The sequence below is a fragment of the Micrasema longulum genome, unplaced genomic scaffold (genome assembly GCF_059751315.1).
Source record: "Micrasema longulum isolate JH-2025_06_02 unplaced genomic scaffold, ASM5975131v1 h1tg000224l, whole genome shotgun sequence".
NCBI lineage: Eukaryota > Metazoa > Arthropoda > Insecta > Trichoptera > Brachycentridae > Micrasema > Micrasema longulum.
In genome coordinates, this window is record NW_028277429.1 from 923,780 (window position 1) to 939,353 (window position 15,574).

At 33.2% G+C, this 15,574-nt stretch overlaps 1 protein-coding gene across 2 annotated transcripts in view; it reads right to left on the reverse strand.

Moving 5' to 3' along the window:
• Positions 1–15,022, reverse strand: part of LOC148283547 (uncharacterized) — a 142,918-nt gene extending 127,896 nt beyond the window's left edge. For both annotated transcript variants that reach the window (XM_088243684.1, XM_088243683.1), the window contains exon 1: positions 13,093–15,022. In XM_088243684.1, coding sequence (XP_088099810.1) covers positions 13,093–14,125 — 1,033 coding nt within the window. In that variant the 5' untranslated portion in view covers positions 14,126–15,022. The remainder of the gene's footprint in view (positions 1–13,092) is intronic.
• Positions 15,023–15,574: the final 552 nt, after the last annotated feature.

Below are 15,574 nucleotides of genomic sequence, written 5' to 3' on the forward strand. Positions count from 1 at the left end.
AATTTTTATACTTCTTCTTTTACCAGGTAGTAATTCAACACTGTTTGAGTTTGTCCAAATGCTTGCAGACTGGCTGGATTCCCTCCCTAGGGAGAAGATAGACTTCCATATTCCCTTCTCAAAAATGTTTTCCTCTCTGTCGAAATAAATTTTAATACGTCATTATTGTTTTTTTTTGTATGTGTTTGTATGAATAAATAAAATAAAATAAATTCTATTTTACAAATTTATAAACAAGAAAAAATAAAAGAATTTGAGATGAATAAATCACTCAGATACTAAAATCTCTTAAGTCGTGGTCAAAATAGCTTTTTCTTCAAAGGTGTCAAAAATTACAATAATCTACTAAATGAACTAAAAACGGTTTAAACTACAATAAATAAATTCAAAGTAAATCTAAAGAAATTTTTTGAATAAGTTTAAAAACAACATTAAATTTTAATTAGAATGAATGTATTATTATTTTCTGTTTTTCTTTATATATCCTAGATTCTTATTTATTTTCTTATGTACTCGTAATCGTAAACTCGTAAACCAATGTCACTAGTGACGGGAAAGTACTGATCACTGACCATGTACCGATCAAATCGATTTTATAAGTTGTTTCATACAAACATGAAACTCTGGTTCCGAAAATTGATATAAAAACGCAAAAACAAGCCTATTATAGTGTGTTTGAGACAATTATTCACCAAAAAATAAGACATTTATACTGTTTCTCATGAACAACATCAAATGAATTATTTTTTTATTCGATCGATTTACATATATTTTTGCAAAATGTTTAAACCTTGTTAGAACGTCGTTAATAATAAGTTTTTTTTTAGTTTTAAAGCTGATTTTATGTCGATTTATATGTCGAGCATTGTATTGAAAAAATAAATTAACATGCCAGACACGAATGATTTTTCGCGTGTCAATATAAATCACTCCTTAGACGTTACTACAAAGTTAAATCGTCACTTTTGCTGACAACTGTCACTCTTATCAAGCTATATTTTAAGGACTATAGTTGTAGTAAAAGCCCCACAGATTAAATCTGCTTGAAGATCTTGAAAAAGTTCTCATAATGCGTAGATATTATTACCATACCGATGCATCGCCGCGTTTCGACATACGAATTTTCGTAACAAGTCTACTCGCTTTGCGCACATCCGCAAAGCGAGTATTCGTAAATTCAATCTTTCAACATTTCCCATTACGAAGAATCACTCATTCAAAAGTTTAGCCGGCTACCCCAAGGCGTTTTCGAAATGAAATATACTTCCTTTTCGTTTCGTAACGAATTACCACATGCTTTCGATCCGATCACGGTCACAAGTCACAATACGAATTAAGTAGAGAAACTATATATTTTAAAAAAAACACAAAAATATGTGCAGTTCTTAACGCTGTATCTACGTATTCAATCTTAAAAGATAAGAAATACGTACATCAAAAAAATTTGATTGTTTTAAAATTTACTTTATCTCTATGTCCGGGTGGATTTAGAATACCGTTCCGTGTGTGAAATAGAACCAGAATCCTGGACGAGTGGTTTCGACTAAATAGCTGCTCTCAAAATTTTTCAACGTTTTTCATCAAACTAAATTTTTTGAAGTAAAGAAATAAATAACTATACATTTGAATTAAATATAAAATTATAAGACAGGTAAAAAATAATGTAACTCCCATATAAAAAACAAGACTCGTTTAAGTGTTTTGAATACGGTATTTAGCTTACAAATATTACCGCTGTTTGAAGTCAACCGTGGTACAAGGTTGTATGGAGAAATAACCGTCGTTGGCCGATATCATTGCTGCTCGGCAGGTATTTTAGCTAACAATGATAGTATTTCAACAATGTTTTGAGTATGTCTAAATGTTTGTAGACAGGCTAGATTTCCTCCCCAGGGAGTTAGATATAGATCTTTTTTTTTTTTTTACATTTGAAAAAAATAATTTAGAAGGAAGTATGAAAGCCAGGGCTTATGACCTGTCATTGGCTGGTTTAAGTGGCCATTCTACACACTGTGTAACATTCAACACTCTGCCCATGTTTTAAATCCACATTTTCTCAACTCTTCCATCTGCTGGCATTTGTGAAGTAAAAGAGCTGAAACCTTTATTGTTAGAAGAGTTGAGGAAATGTTTAATTTAATCTTTGAATTTTATCTTTTTAATTTTAATTTTAACTTTTTATTTTAACTTTAATTTAATTTTTACTTATTTATATTATGTACATCTGCTACCTGCATCTAATTAATTATTGTTGGTTGTGAATTTTTACTAATAAATATAAATGTTCATGGAAGCAGAGAGAGAGAGAGGAGGTAAGTAGAGTAGGAGCTATACAATGTCTTCTCCCTTTAATGTACTTTTTATTTTAGATTTATATTTTATTTTTTTTAGAATTAAATTTTTTCCCCTCTCCTCCTGCATTCATAATAAATTAACGTGAAATCTGTAATTAGTCTTACATTATTTAATTGTTCTTTTGTACCTTGTACGAGTATTTATATAAAGACCGTATGATTTCTTTAATAAATAAACAAATGTGGATGTTTTTTAACATGGGCAAAATGGTGAATGTTACACAGTGCGTAAAGTGGCAATTTAAATCAGCCAATGACAGGTCGTAAGCCCCTGTATTAATTTATTTTTTTCAAACCTAAAATATAAAGACTTTTAATACCGTTTTCAAGATCAAATTTAAAATAACGCCAGCGTCGCGTTTTATTCGTCGTTGTTGTACGATCACGACGATACATGATTTCTCACACATTCGTCGAAAGGATCGCATTTTGACCGCGTTCACTCTGCTTTCATCCTTCCTCACGTTTCACTTCCATTCATAAGTGTTGGCTAAAGATCCGTTTTGCAATGCCGGTCTAGCTTCGATTTACATATTTTGATTAGCAATCAAATGTACTAAGGTCGCCGTTCATTTATTGAGAACTTGCTTTCCAGATACACAAATTCTTCTACTTGTCCAAGATATTATATAAAATAAAAATATTATATGTATTAATGGAAACGCGGAAGCAAAATCGCAAGAGGGATAGTAAATATAATGCAAATAACAACATTTAAAAATTACAATGTTTATCTCCACAGTAATGTGTAAGTCCAATATGGCAATAAAACTTTGTTCAAGACCCATTTTTTCTAATCTGGAACATCGAACACCATTTTTTCACGCATTTTATTACGGTACTTGTTGTAAACCATTTGGACCGTTAAGTTTTTGGTAATGCAAAAAAAACAATGTACCTACACCAACATGTGCTTCTGGTATACAATAAGCCCCGTTTTCGCTTTGTCCGGATTTCGCAATTTGGCAAATGTGTTTTGAAAAAAGAACAAAATAAATGACGGCCGGGTTTGAAAGCAGATTTTCTACCTGCACCATTGAAATGTTATTTATGGTATGCGAATTTTGTTGCGATTCGTTTCTTTGTTTAAAAAAACGAAGCTGAGATATTGTTTTAAAAGAAAATGAGGTTTAAGGCGTATTCCTACCCTTTGCGTGGCTTTAAACAATACTTTTAGACATTTAAAAAACTCTTGTATTAAGTGTCGGTAAGACTTGACAGACTTGTTTTATTCTGGATAACTTTTATACCGCCATTTTTGTGAAAATCACCTCAAGAGCGCTGTATAATAAACATCTTGCAGATACAGAGCGCATGCAAGTGGTTGGAATTCTAGTTCCCCGTTCAAATTATGTTAAATTTTAATATTATATGGATGCTGGATTACAACACGCCTTACAGCTACAAAGTCCCTGATACATATTTTACAAAAAAAAAGTCTTTTGAATAAAAAATTAACGTTCACAAATTGAATATAGATTATATTTTCTGCACTAAACTTCATTGTCAATCAAAAAAGTGTGAATAGGGGCTAGATTTCTTACCGCCCATGCGCTCTGTAGCTGCAAGACGTGGTGTAATCAAGCTCCGATCTATTCTAATTGAAATAGATAATCTGAAACGAGGAATTAGAATTCCAACCGTCCATGCGCTCTGTAGGTGTAAGATGTCCCGGGATATTTATTTACTGTACAGCGCCATTGAGGTGATTTTCAGAAAAATGCCGCTTTATTAATTATCAAAATAAAATAATTATTTACATGCTAGCTATCTCACTAAGTATATAACCCTATTCCGAGATAGCTAGAAATGATTCCTAAGCTATTTTGTTGTATGTTTTTAATTTCAAAAATATTATTTTTATTGTACAGATATAACAATAGTACAATCATGCACCTATATATTCAATATTTTTTTGAATTTTGGCTTTTTAAATTTTATTTCTGAATTAGGACCAACTATTTTTTATGCACTCGCCTATCCCTAGGCTCCACAGATGTAGTAATCAGTATGAGGACAAGGCTGATATATTTGGTTCTGGACTAAAAAAACAAGTAAAAAAAAAAAGTAAAAGGTAAAAGTTACAAAACGAGTCTGATTTCTTTTTTTTTCTCGCAATATATGAGTAATCCTTAAACTTTTTATATTTAATAATTTTTTGCTTCTTCATATTTATGTTTTTATTTCTTTAATATTTATAATTGCTTATGTGTATTTACCTACTTGTTGCTATTGTAATAGTTAAGCTATTTTATAATTTTTTGTTATGTATTTATTTATTTATGGGTTCGGTCATGTGGAGCGAATGAATGATGAAAGAACGGCTAAAAAGATTTATGATGCGAATGTGTCTGGTTGTAGAAGTCGAGGAAGGCCGAGAAAGACATGGCATGATCAAGTACAACAAATTCTTGAAAGTGGTCATGTGAAAAGTCGGAATAATCGACGTGCGTGCATGAGAAGATGTATGAATGTGAAGGAAGCAAAGGAAGTGTGCCAGGACAGAGTGGTGTGGCGTTCTATCCTCTCTGCCTACCCCTCCGGGGAAATGGGTTAGTTAGTTAGTTAGTTAGTTATGCCGTTTATGTAAAAAATAAAGAAATAAATCTTCCTGTCAGTCCAGTTCTTAGCATGATAACATCAAAGTTTGATTTAAGCTCATGTAACGAAATAGTGAGATTTTCAAATATAAACTATTTTTTACCAGCTGATATTTTCTGTAGATTTTTGATCGAGGCCCACCTCTGTAATGTCATGTGTTATAAAAACGTTAAACGATATTACATTTTATTATTATGATCATATTTTTTTTAATTGATTTTAAATATTTTATGGCTATTTAGTTCTTTTCTTTCTTCAGGTTTTTTTATTGAACAGTTTTTAGCCCTCGTACAAAAACTCTGGTTTTCTGCTCGTCGGTGGTAATCCTACCCTTTTTATCTCTAGTTTCGTATGTATAGTATAAGTTTTATTTGTTTAAAGCCCTCAATTATTTTAAGAATGAAAATTGCAAGATGATGTTTTATTTTTTGTTTACGTAACGTCAATTTCTTTATTTATTATTTCTACATTTGAATTGAGTATTATTCTCATTGCTTTATTCTGCGGAATTTGAACGTTTTTTTAACCCTTCAGAGCATAAAACAAGTATTAATGAACAATACAAATTGTTGGAATATTAGCACGCTCTCTAGAACTTGACATACTTGAATATCTTCACAATAAATTAATTACAGAGACTTGGCGTGATTGAATCCGCGACCTTTGTGTAAAAGAGCGATCACGCTAACCGCTAAACCATCGAACGTTTAAAATACCACTACCAATAATTGCGAAAGTGGCAGAAAATTGAAGATATATGGAAGTCAAGCTATTAACAGAGCTAAATTTAAATTTATTTAAACATTTTTGAGAAGGGAATATGGAAGTCTAGTCATTTACATAGCTTATGACCTGTCTTTGGCTGGTTTAAGCGGCCACTTTACACACTGAGTATTCACCATTCTGCCCATGTTTGAACATCCACATTTCCTCAACTCTTTCATCTGTTGACTTTTGCGAAGCAGAGGAGCTGAAACCCTTATTATGCGGGTGAGATTCACCCGGCCGAACCAAATCACCTACTAGGCAACGCCTGAAAACAATTTTCCAATTTTTATACTTCTTCTTTTACTAGGTTGTTAATTCAACAATGTTTGAGTATGTCCAAACGCTTGCAGACTGGCTGGATTTCCTCCCTAGTTGGTTGTTCATTTTTTAATTTAAATATGAATAACTCCCTAGGGAGGAAATCCAGCCTGTCTGCCAGCATTTGGACATACACAAACATTGTTGAATTAACAGAGCTGACTTTATTAAAAGTAAATTATTACCCGACTGCATGTCGCAAAATTGAACGGATGAAAATAACATGTTTTTCTAAACATCATTTGTGTACGTGTTTCTATCCCCTTTGATCACAAATGTAGTAATACAATTTTTCCGTATTTTCGACATAATAAAAAGGTTTGTTTGTCTATTATTTATCGATAAAGGACAATAAAATATCCTTACGAGGGCGGTTGTGTGACCTATATTTCAAAACTGCTTCCTACCTGATTTTAAAAGAGGAAACGGGTGTTGTAAAAAAACGTATGTAAAAAAAGTCCCGTTGGGTAAGGTATGATAGAGAGATTTTAGGAGTAAAAAATACCCCATTTCTTAAATACACACCTGAATATTTTAACAAAGGTGTAGAGTAGTTTATACACCTATAAACTTTTAATTTGCTTTCGTATTTATTGTTATAATCTAAAATTAACAATATTTTGAGTTTGTCAAAATTTTTGTAGACAAGGACTGGATTCAACTCCCTGGGGAGCTGTTTATATTAACATATTACAACAGAGATGAAGAACATTTAAGAGAAGGTAATATAGAAGTCTAGGCATCTACAGGGCTTATGACCTGTCAATGGTTGGTTTATGTGGCCGCTTTACACACTGTGTAACATTCGCCATTCTGCCTATATTTGAACATCTATATTCCTTCAATTCTTTCATCTGTTGATGTTTGTGAAGTTGAAGAGCTGAAACCTTTATTTATGCGGGTGAGATTCATTTAATAGAATTATTTGTGTAAAACCAATTCAAGAGCGCTTTACAACAATATTATTAAACTTCGATTTTACGTATAAAAATGTATGATTTTAAATTTGGGGCTATGATAAACGAAAGAAGGCCTATTTCAATTAATATCTGAATTGACGGGAACTGTCGATAATTCGCAAGGAAGAAGACAATAATTGGCTCCAGGGCTGGTATTTTAAACGCTCTCGCGGCCGTATTTTGTATGTAAATACACGAGAAAAACTGTTTTCTCGTGCCGCTAGAATGGTTCAGAATAGCACCTCAGGCAAAGAACGCCATTTAGCCATTTAGTGATAAGTGTAAAATTTTATTTTTATGAGCATAATTTTTTCACTATATATTTTGAGTATCTAGAAATATTTTTAAGCGCATACTGTATCATAATATCGATGAATATATTTTTTTAAAGCAATTCGAAGTTTACAAATATGTATAAAAACATTAGGGTCGTCCTAAAATCAGAGTAAAAAAAATATTCCTTAATTTTCTTTGGGACACTTAATTTTGATATACTTAGTGAAAAAGAATTTCTGTAATTAAAAAAAAAAAAAAAATTAAACTTAATTTTAGGGGTTGATACTATAACTTATATTATTTTAATAAAAATATTAAATAACAGGTAGGAATAAATAAGTTAGGTCCTTTGCAAAGAAAATTATGTTCGATAAACGTGTGAATTATATTTACAAGAATTATAATGTTATATATTAACATACTTAAATAAAAAAGGTTATTAAAAAAATATAAATATTATGGAGGATAACTTACTAGCTTAATTTAGTAGCTTTAGTTAATAATTTAATACAATTTTGGTGTTACCGTTATAATTTGTTTTTATGGGATAATCATGAAAAATCTTTCTTTTTCGTATTGAATGTTTTTTTAATGAAATATAAAAAAATATTTTAAATTTAAAAAAAAACACAAAATTATCAATTATTTTAAAGGTACAAATCTAGCGCAGCGACCCCTAAAACTTTTTTTTTATTTGAAATTTTTTTGGGGGTATTTTTTTATATTATGGAAAAAAATAAGAGGGTGTCTCGCCCCCTATTGTAAATAAGAAAATAAATAGTAGATTTTTCTACTCCCCTGAAATATTTTTTTTAATTTACCTCTGATACACGAGACTTTCTAATAATATGCCCTAGCGATCTACATAGCATCTAGATAAGGTATATGTACCCACAATCCAGGATGCGTTATTTCTTTTTAAATACTTGACAATACCGGGTTTGTGGTTCCGTAGCGGGGTCGCATGCTTAGAGATCAGATGTCCAAGGTTCGTATTTATAATGTATTCCAAAAAATTAACAAATAGAAGCTTGGGATTTTTGCTGAGGACAATACGGGATTTTTAGTCTATTTAAATAATGAAATCATTGCATATTACCCTAGTGCGAAGTCAACTCAAATATAACTCGGTTATATGGTCACAGTATTACAGGGTTTTATATATTAAATAAATTTTTATTATTAAAAAATAAAATAAAATACTTTTTATTTGATTGAACGCTCATTGAGTGAATATCAGAACATTATATATTATATCTCGCTTTACTGTAAATTATCTTCGACAAAGGCAAAACAGGTTGATTTACCTGCCACGATGCAGAACCAACCTGCCAATGGCTATGCTGGTGGGTAGAGCAATCTTGTTATCTAATCATATTACCAAGATTACATTGACACTGGGATTTCTCTTCTAAATTTTACTTTTTCTATTTAATAGATCTGTTTTTTATAATTAATTTTTTTTTTGTAACGAAGGTGAATTATATGCATTTTCCTCAAGGTAGTTATTAATAATGAATAAACAAATAAAAATGATAAAAACGTATATTTTTTCATATCTTTATTTAGTAGCAAAAATTTAGACTGTAGGCACGTCATATTATGTAAATAAAATAATAAAACTTTCAATTAAAAAAATAAAACAGCTTTTTAAATAAATAAAACTAATATTAGAGTTCAAGGTCGAATCTAAAAAATGATAATAAATGTTCAATACACGAAACGAGAAATTTTCACTAATTTTAAAGTTCCAAGTAGAAAGGCCGCAACATTTTTAGAAACAAAAAAATATGGAACGAACGTTGTCGTGGTTTTTTGTTTATTGCCTCGAAATATCCAGGAAGTTTGATCGTGTGGGGGCGTCCATAACCTATGTCTAGATAATTTGGTGAGTGCACAATGGGTGATAAGGCGAATATTTGACGATAGAGATGTCTCTTTCTTTCGTTACGCACACGCGACGAGAAGCAAAGAGACGAAGCGATGTTTTTTTTATCGCTTTGTTGTGATTCATACTGTCTCCATACGTATTTTGGATTGAATGGAACATTTCCGGGATTATGAATGTGTTATTTGAATTTTTAACAATGGAGTGTTAACAAATTTAAATTTAGAATTTTATTAGCCAATGTTCTAATTGAAACTACAATTTTTGAATCAAAATACAGTGTCCATTGTCAAATTTTAAAAGTGACTGTTTTTAAGAAGTTTTTAATAATATATTAACGGCATGTTTAAAAATTTCCGACATTCCTGCTAGCGAACATTATCGTTATAAATAAATAAAAAAAAAAACGTTTTTTTAAAATTTATTAATTTAAATTATACAAATAATTTTATTTCTTAATTATCTGATTTGCTATTTTTTCAGTTAAACGGGTGGGTACTTAATGCACTATAATATTATAAATTAAGTTTTCCGCTACAACGGAGTCCTGGTCCCGAACCTGATGCGTGGGTGCGAAGTATGGACTTGGAAAAACAGGGATGAAAGTAGGCGGAATGCTATCGAAATGCGATGTCTCAGGCGAATGTGTGGTAAAACTATGTACGATAGATGCATAAAAGTTTAGATCCGTACATTATTATGTATAATATACCAGTTTTTTTATTCAAATTAATAAATGGTAAAATTGATTCTCCTAACCTACTTGAAAGACTTTCATTCCGTGTGCCATCTAGACCGACAAGACAAAATCTTCTGTTTTACACTGAAAACGCGTCAACAAACTATTTTAAACAATCTACAATACCTAGAATATGCGACCAATATAACAATAGATTTACTGAGGCTGATATTTTTTGTGACAATGTATGTAAATTTAGGTCAAAAATTATAGAAATTTTTAGAGAAGCAGATATTTAACTTTATTATTATAAACATATTTTTCCATTTCGTTTCTTCTACATTTATTATATTGAACATAATTTCAATTATTTTAAAAGTGTAAACATTTTTTTTGGTGTGTGCATAAGTGTCTTACACTAATATACTAAGAAATTTGCAATATTTGTGTACATCCTGTTTGTTTACCTGATAAAATAAATAAATATATAATTTTTATGTGACAACATTAACAATGACAATATTATGTGGAAGCCTCTAATTGGACTTTATGATATGTATTTAAAATACTATTGCATCGTATAATTTATAAATGTCTGTTGGCTTTCCAATAAAATAAAATTAAAATTAAAACTTAATAAAGCATACATAAATTTTAAAAAATACATGCCCTTCGGTTCTGCCTGCTTTTGACATGACCGGACTTAAAATTTTAGTTTATCTGATCATGCCACGTCTTCCTGGATCGTCTTCGTCCCGCGTTACTGTTCATTCTAGCCATATATACCTAATTTACTATTCTTTCATCAACCATTTGTTCTACATGACCAAACCATCTAAAGACCCTTCTTAATCTTATCATAAATTTTATTTTCCTATAAATGATAAATAATAGACACACGATTGGCAATTCTACAGTATCCGATGGCTTCTTAAAAAAATATCACGCCGTGGTTTTCTGTGAACCTTGCAAAATGCAGTTTCGATAGTAGGTATATGTAACGTAGGGACCGTCGATACAATAACTGCTATCGCGCATATATACTATTGTTTTAAAAACAACTGATGTAGGAACATTTTTATTTGTACGATATTTGTATGATAAGCATTTTGGCAAACATGGCTATACTAATTTTAAAAGACTTGCAAATTAAAATCAGATTTTTGCGTGTTTTGCTGATTAGCGGTTTGACATTCTTCCTTTTTGAAAAGACCCCACGTTCAACAACATTTAACTATCATGTTTGTCCAAGTAAAAACGTGATAATATTCAATTTTAGCGATTTGCGATTTAAAAACCAGTAAAAATAGAAAACGTTTTCCTGAAATGTCTAGTTCAATTCATTTTATTTCCGCAAATAGTCATTTGCATACTCAAAGCTTGCTTTTCGTGCCTTATTTTACGCATCTTTTATGCTCTTCCGTATCTATATGATATCTGTGGCTCGGATCTAAAAGAGCTAAAATCTAATGAGGAAATTGAGAGGGTTTTTTACATTTTTTTATTCGTTAACAGACCAGCATAAAAAAAGCCAGAAAAAAAAATTAATTTCGTATCGTATACGTGACTTGTCCCGATTGGTGAGTTGGCTTCCCGGTAACCGGAAATCTATCACAAAACTATCATTGGTGATTTCGGAGAATCAGTGACGTCGTTCAAATTAGTTAATTTTTCATTAAAATCATGTGAATTATATGTATTTTGGAGAAACTTCGCCGTTCAATTAAATGTCCTAATTTTCACCGCGCATAAGAAAACATTTTTTATCAATTTCCCGTAGCACTGAGCTTCCTCATTATTTATATTCCAATATTTTGAAGAGGGTCGATGTCAGTTGAAAATTGATATAATATATTTAGCTTTTTTATATACACACACATATGGCCCATTGCAGGTAAATTTCATTAACACGAATTTCAAAGGTAAAAAAAAAACTTATTTCTTATATTACTATAGAACATTTCTGTAATTGGTATAATTCAAAATCATTTTTTTCCTGGTACTTACGTACAAACATTCGTGTTAATCAAAATTATTTTTAAAAAGGGCAAAAAACTCGCATAAGTTTGTTTGACCATTATGTCAGTTGGAATGGAGTCAAGAGTAGTGATGTTTTTTTCAAATTAATATTTTTAAAGCCTTACTCATAAACTTGGTATAAAGTTACGCCTATCCATAGTGGTAAAATACGGATGGGAATATTATTTTCGTGACTTCGAAAAAAAACTTAAAAATGTAAAATGAAACTCAGTGTGTTTATGTTCATGTTATTATAATATTCAAATTTTGAATCGGTCAACTATATTATATAAAATCCCTCTCCTCCACTCCAGTCTATTTTCTCATCCCTTAGTATATTATTTTTTCTCTTCACTGTGTAACATGTTCTCTCATTATATTTGAGAAAAACTTTAACTGGATGTAAGCACTATTTTTTATATTCTTATATAACAACAGTTGTTTTTCTTAAATAAATAAAAAAAAAATAAAAAAAATAACAGTGGTTCAATGAGGATGGTATTCCCATTATTATTTTACCACTAGGCCTAGGCGTAACTTTATACCAGGTTTATAAGTAAGGTCCGTTATCAAATAAGGTTAAGAATTTATTGAACGCCACGAAATGGCTCAAATATTACTCTCATGTGATATTACGATTTACGACATTAGCCCATTTAAATCTAAGCCACACCAATACGAATATAAATGTAAAATACTTAATTGGCCTTATTTAAAAAAAACTGAACTTATACCTTGTATTTTGTTAAAGACTGCATGATTTTCATAATTAATAAATAATTATCTCAAGTTCAAATTGGGCTTTGTTTTGCTGAAATAACGAAAGACATCCAATAAAAACAAATATATATGAAATAAAGATGTTAAACTAACACGTATATAGTTTATGATAAAACGGCGAAGTAATATATTATATTATGGCATAGCAGATTGCATCGTCACCGGTTTCCATATTACCGATATTATATGAAGGAATTTCTATTTCCTGCAAACATTTCAATCCTCTATTTATCTTGTATAATGTATTTAATTAAACTTAGAATTCGTGCAATACTGTGATCGAGGATAGGTATGTGCAACAATACATTTATTATAATTTCCACAAAAAATCTTGTGTCTCTTTGTCGAGTTACCAAAATAAAGAGGCAGGCCGCAGAAAACAGTATGCAATAAAAAAACTTACATAATCACAACATCAAAATTTTGAATGAAAAGTATTAGTTCACTTACAATATCGCTTCATGAGGCTCTTCTTGTACGCCTTCCCGCCCTTCTGGGGGTCGTCCGACGGGCTGAGCCTCCCCCCGGAGTCGTCGGACTCCGTCCCGGAGTCGCTCGGGTGCCGCACGAACTCCCGCGGGTCTCTAAACTCGCCCGGGACCCCCATAAACTCGCGAGGGTCCCGCGCCACGAAGTCCCTGGGGTCCCTGATGATGTAGTCCTTGGAGTCCCTGATAATCTCGCGCGGGTCGCGGAGCAGCTCCCTGGAGAACCTGGCGATAATGTCTCTGGGCTCTCTCATCGACCTGTCGAGGATGTCCTCGTTTTCCCTCGAGCGGCTGGACGCTTCCTTGGCGAAGTCCCTGACCGATATTTCTCTAGGGTGCCTGAAGAACTTTTCCTCCTTGACGGTCGTGGTGACGCTGAGGTCCAGGGGAGCCTCGCTGTCCGACTCGTGTTCCTTCTCCATGCGCTCGTCCGCTGGACTGGCGGATTCCACTTTGAGGACGTTCTCGATCTCGCTCTGCGGCCTCTTGTAGTCCGATATAGCGGGAACCTGCTTGAATATTACCCTGGATAGCTCGGTTGCCTCTCTGAGAACTGTAGGCTGCGGCGAAGGGGTGTGCCTATTTTCGTCTCTCGGACTGGAGGCGGATGTTATCTTGAACTCGGACTGGTCTCCCGGGTACATCTTTCTTCCCGCTGCGGTCAAAGGGGAGGTCGGTTCGAATGGTTTGAAGACCTTGTCGATATCGGCGGAGTGCGCATCTCTCTCGGGGATGTTTCTCTCCGTTTCCATGTCTTCCACGCTGTGACTCCTCGCGACGGTTCTGGAGAGCGGGTAGTCGTAGGTTTCCTTCTTCAGGGCGTACTTGAGGAAGGATTCCTTCCGGTCCGCGAAGGTGTCGACTTTGTCTGACTGCGTGGGCGAGGCCGGCGGGGTGCTGGGTGCGGGCGAGAACCTGGGCACCTCCGCCGTGAAGGTGACCCCCGTAGACTGCCTGCCGTCTCCTCCCATGGGGTGCTGCTGTAGGAGCATCATCTTCGCCGGATCCGCTGTCGATGAAGCCGATATCTCCTTACATCTGTCGGATGGCGCACATCGCGACGAAGCGATAAACTCTCGAAGTGTACTCACTTAATTTTTTAATACTGATATGAATAACTATTTTATATTTATATTTATCGTTAGCCACACCCTCTCGAGGGTTCTGAAGATGCTGTGCTGGTTCTAGTGAGATATGTAACGGAGGTAATCGGTCACAGCTGATCGCAGTTCTTTTGTCATCTAAATATTAATCTATGCACTAAAACATTTCGGTAATGTCAATATAGATTCCGCTGCCGGTGATCAGATAAGTTATGTATATTTGATGGAAGGAATTTCTGTAAACACCGGTAGGTACTGTCACATATAGAAATTATCACGCGAAGCCAATTATACGATATCACAACCTGATAGAATATCCCGAATGTCAACGACTGGCACCCAAGCCCCGGATCACAGGACGTAAACAATGTCACAATGTCACCGAGTCACAAACATCAACAATCCAGAAAATGTGTCCGGCCAAAAACAATTAATTGCAACAACACGTAACGAGTAATAAATACACGATATTTTTTAAATATATTTTCATAATATCCGAAAGTAATTGATTAAAATTTGAACTGTAACTTAACTACAATGTTAAGATTTATCCGATTGTAAATCGAATCACTCGCGCCGCAGTGCGAATTTCCAACTTGTGCGAAAATAATTCGCGAGTGTCTTCCAAGAGAAAATATTTGCCAACGGCCGCCTCGGACGCGGGTTGGCGAGCGACTGACAGGAAAAATGGCAGACGCGTCCTCGTGCGAATTTTCGCCAGAGACTTTTTCCTTATTTTTTAATTTATTTTTTATGTTATCTCCGCGTCCTCGATCCGTGTGCCCCTCTCGGCCGCATAAGAAAAACTGAGTCGGTGTTCCATATTCTAAGTTAGCCGGCGCGGTGTTCGGAAATGCTCGGCCGGCTCCGCCAACTTTCGTTTTTCAGTGATGCTTATGTATTGGACTTGTGCGTGTAGCGTGGAATAGTTAGGCTCAGTTGATATATTTTATATATAGTATATATTTATATATACAGCACATCTCGGCTACTATACAGGTTCCTTGGTACCTATACAGAATGCATTATGCAAAAGTACTTGGCGAATGCAGTAGTAAACTTAGATCAGAACCAGTTCAGATAAGATGCTCGGAAGATTTGACATACAACATATTTATCTTCATACTAAAATGTTCGTAAATGGAGCGGCAAATAATTGAACCCATCTGATGTAATATTTATATTTAAAAAAATAAGCCCAAAAACATCAAAAATATTTTATTTTGAAAAAAAAACCGATGATGTAAGTTAGGTATATTTTTAAGAAAATAAAAATACATGCATGTTACATTAACAATTTAAAAAAAATGTTTATTAAAAAAAATAAATTAAAAGAAATAT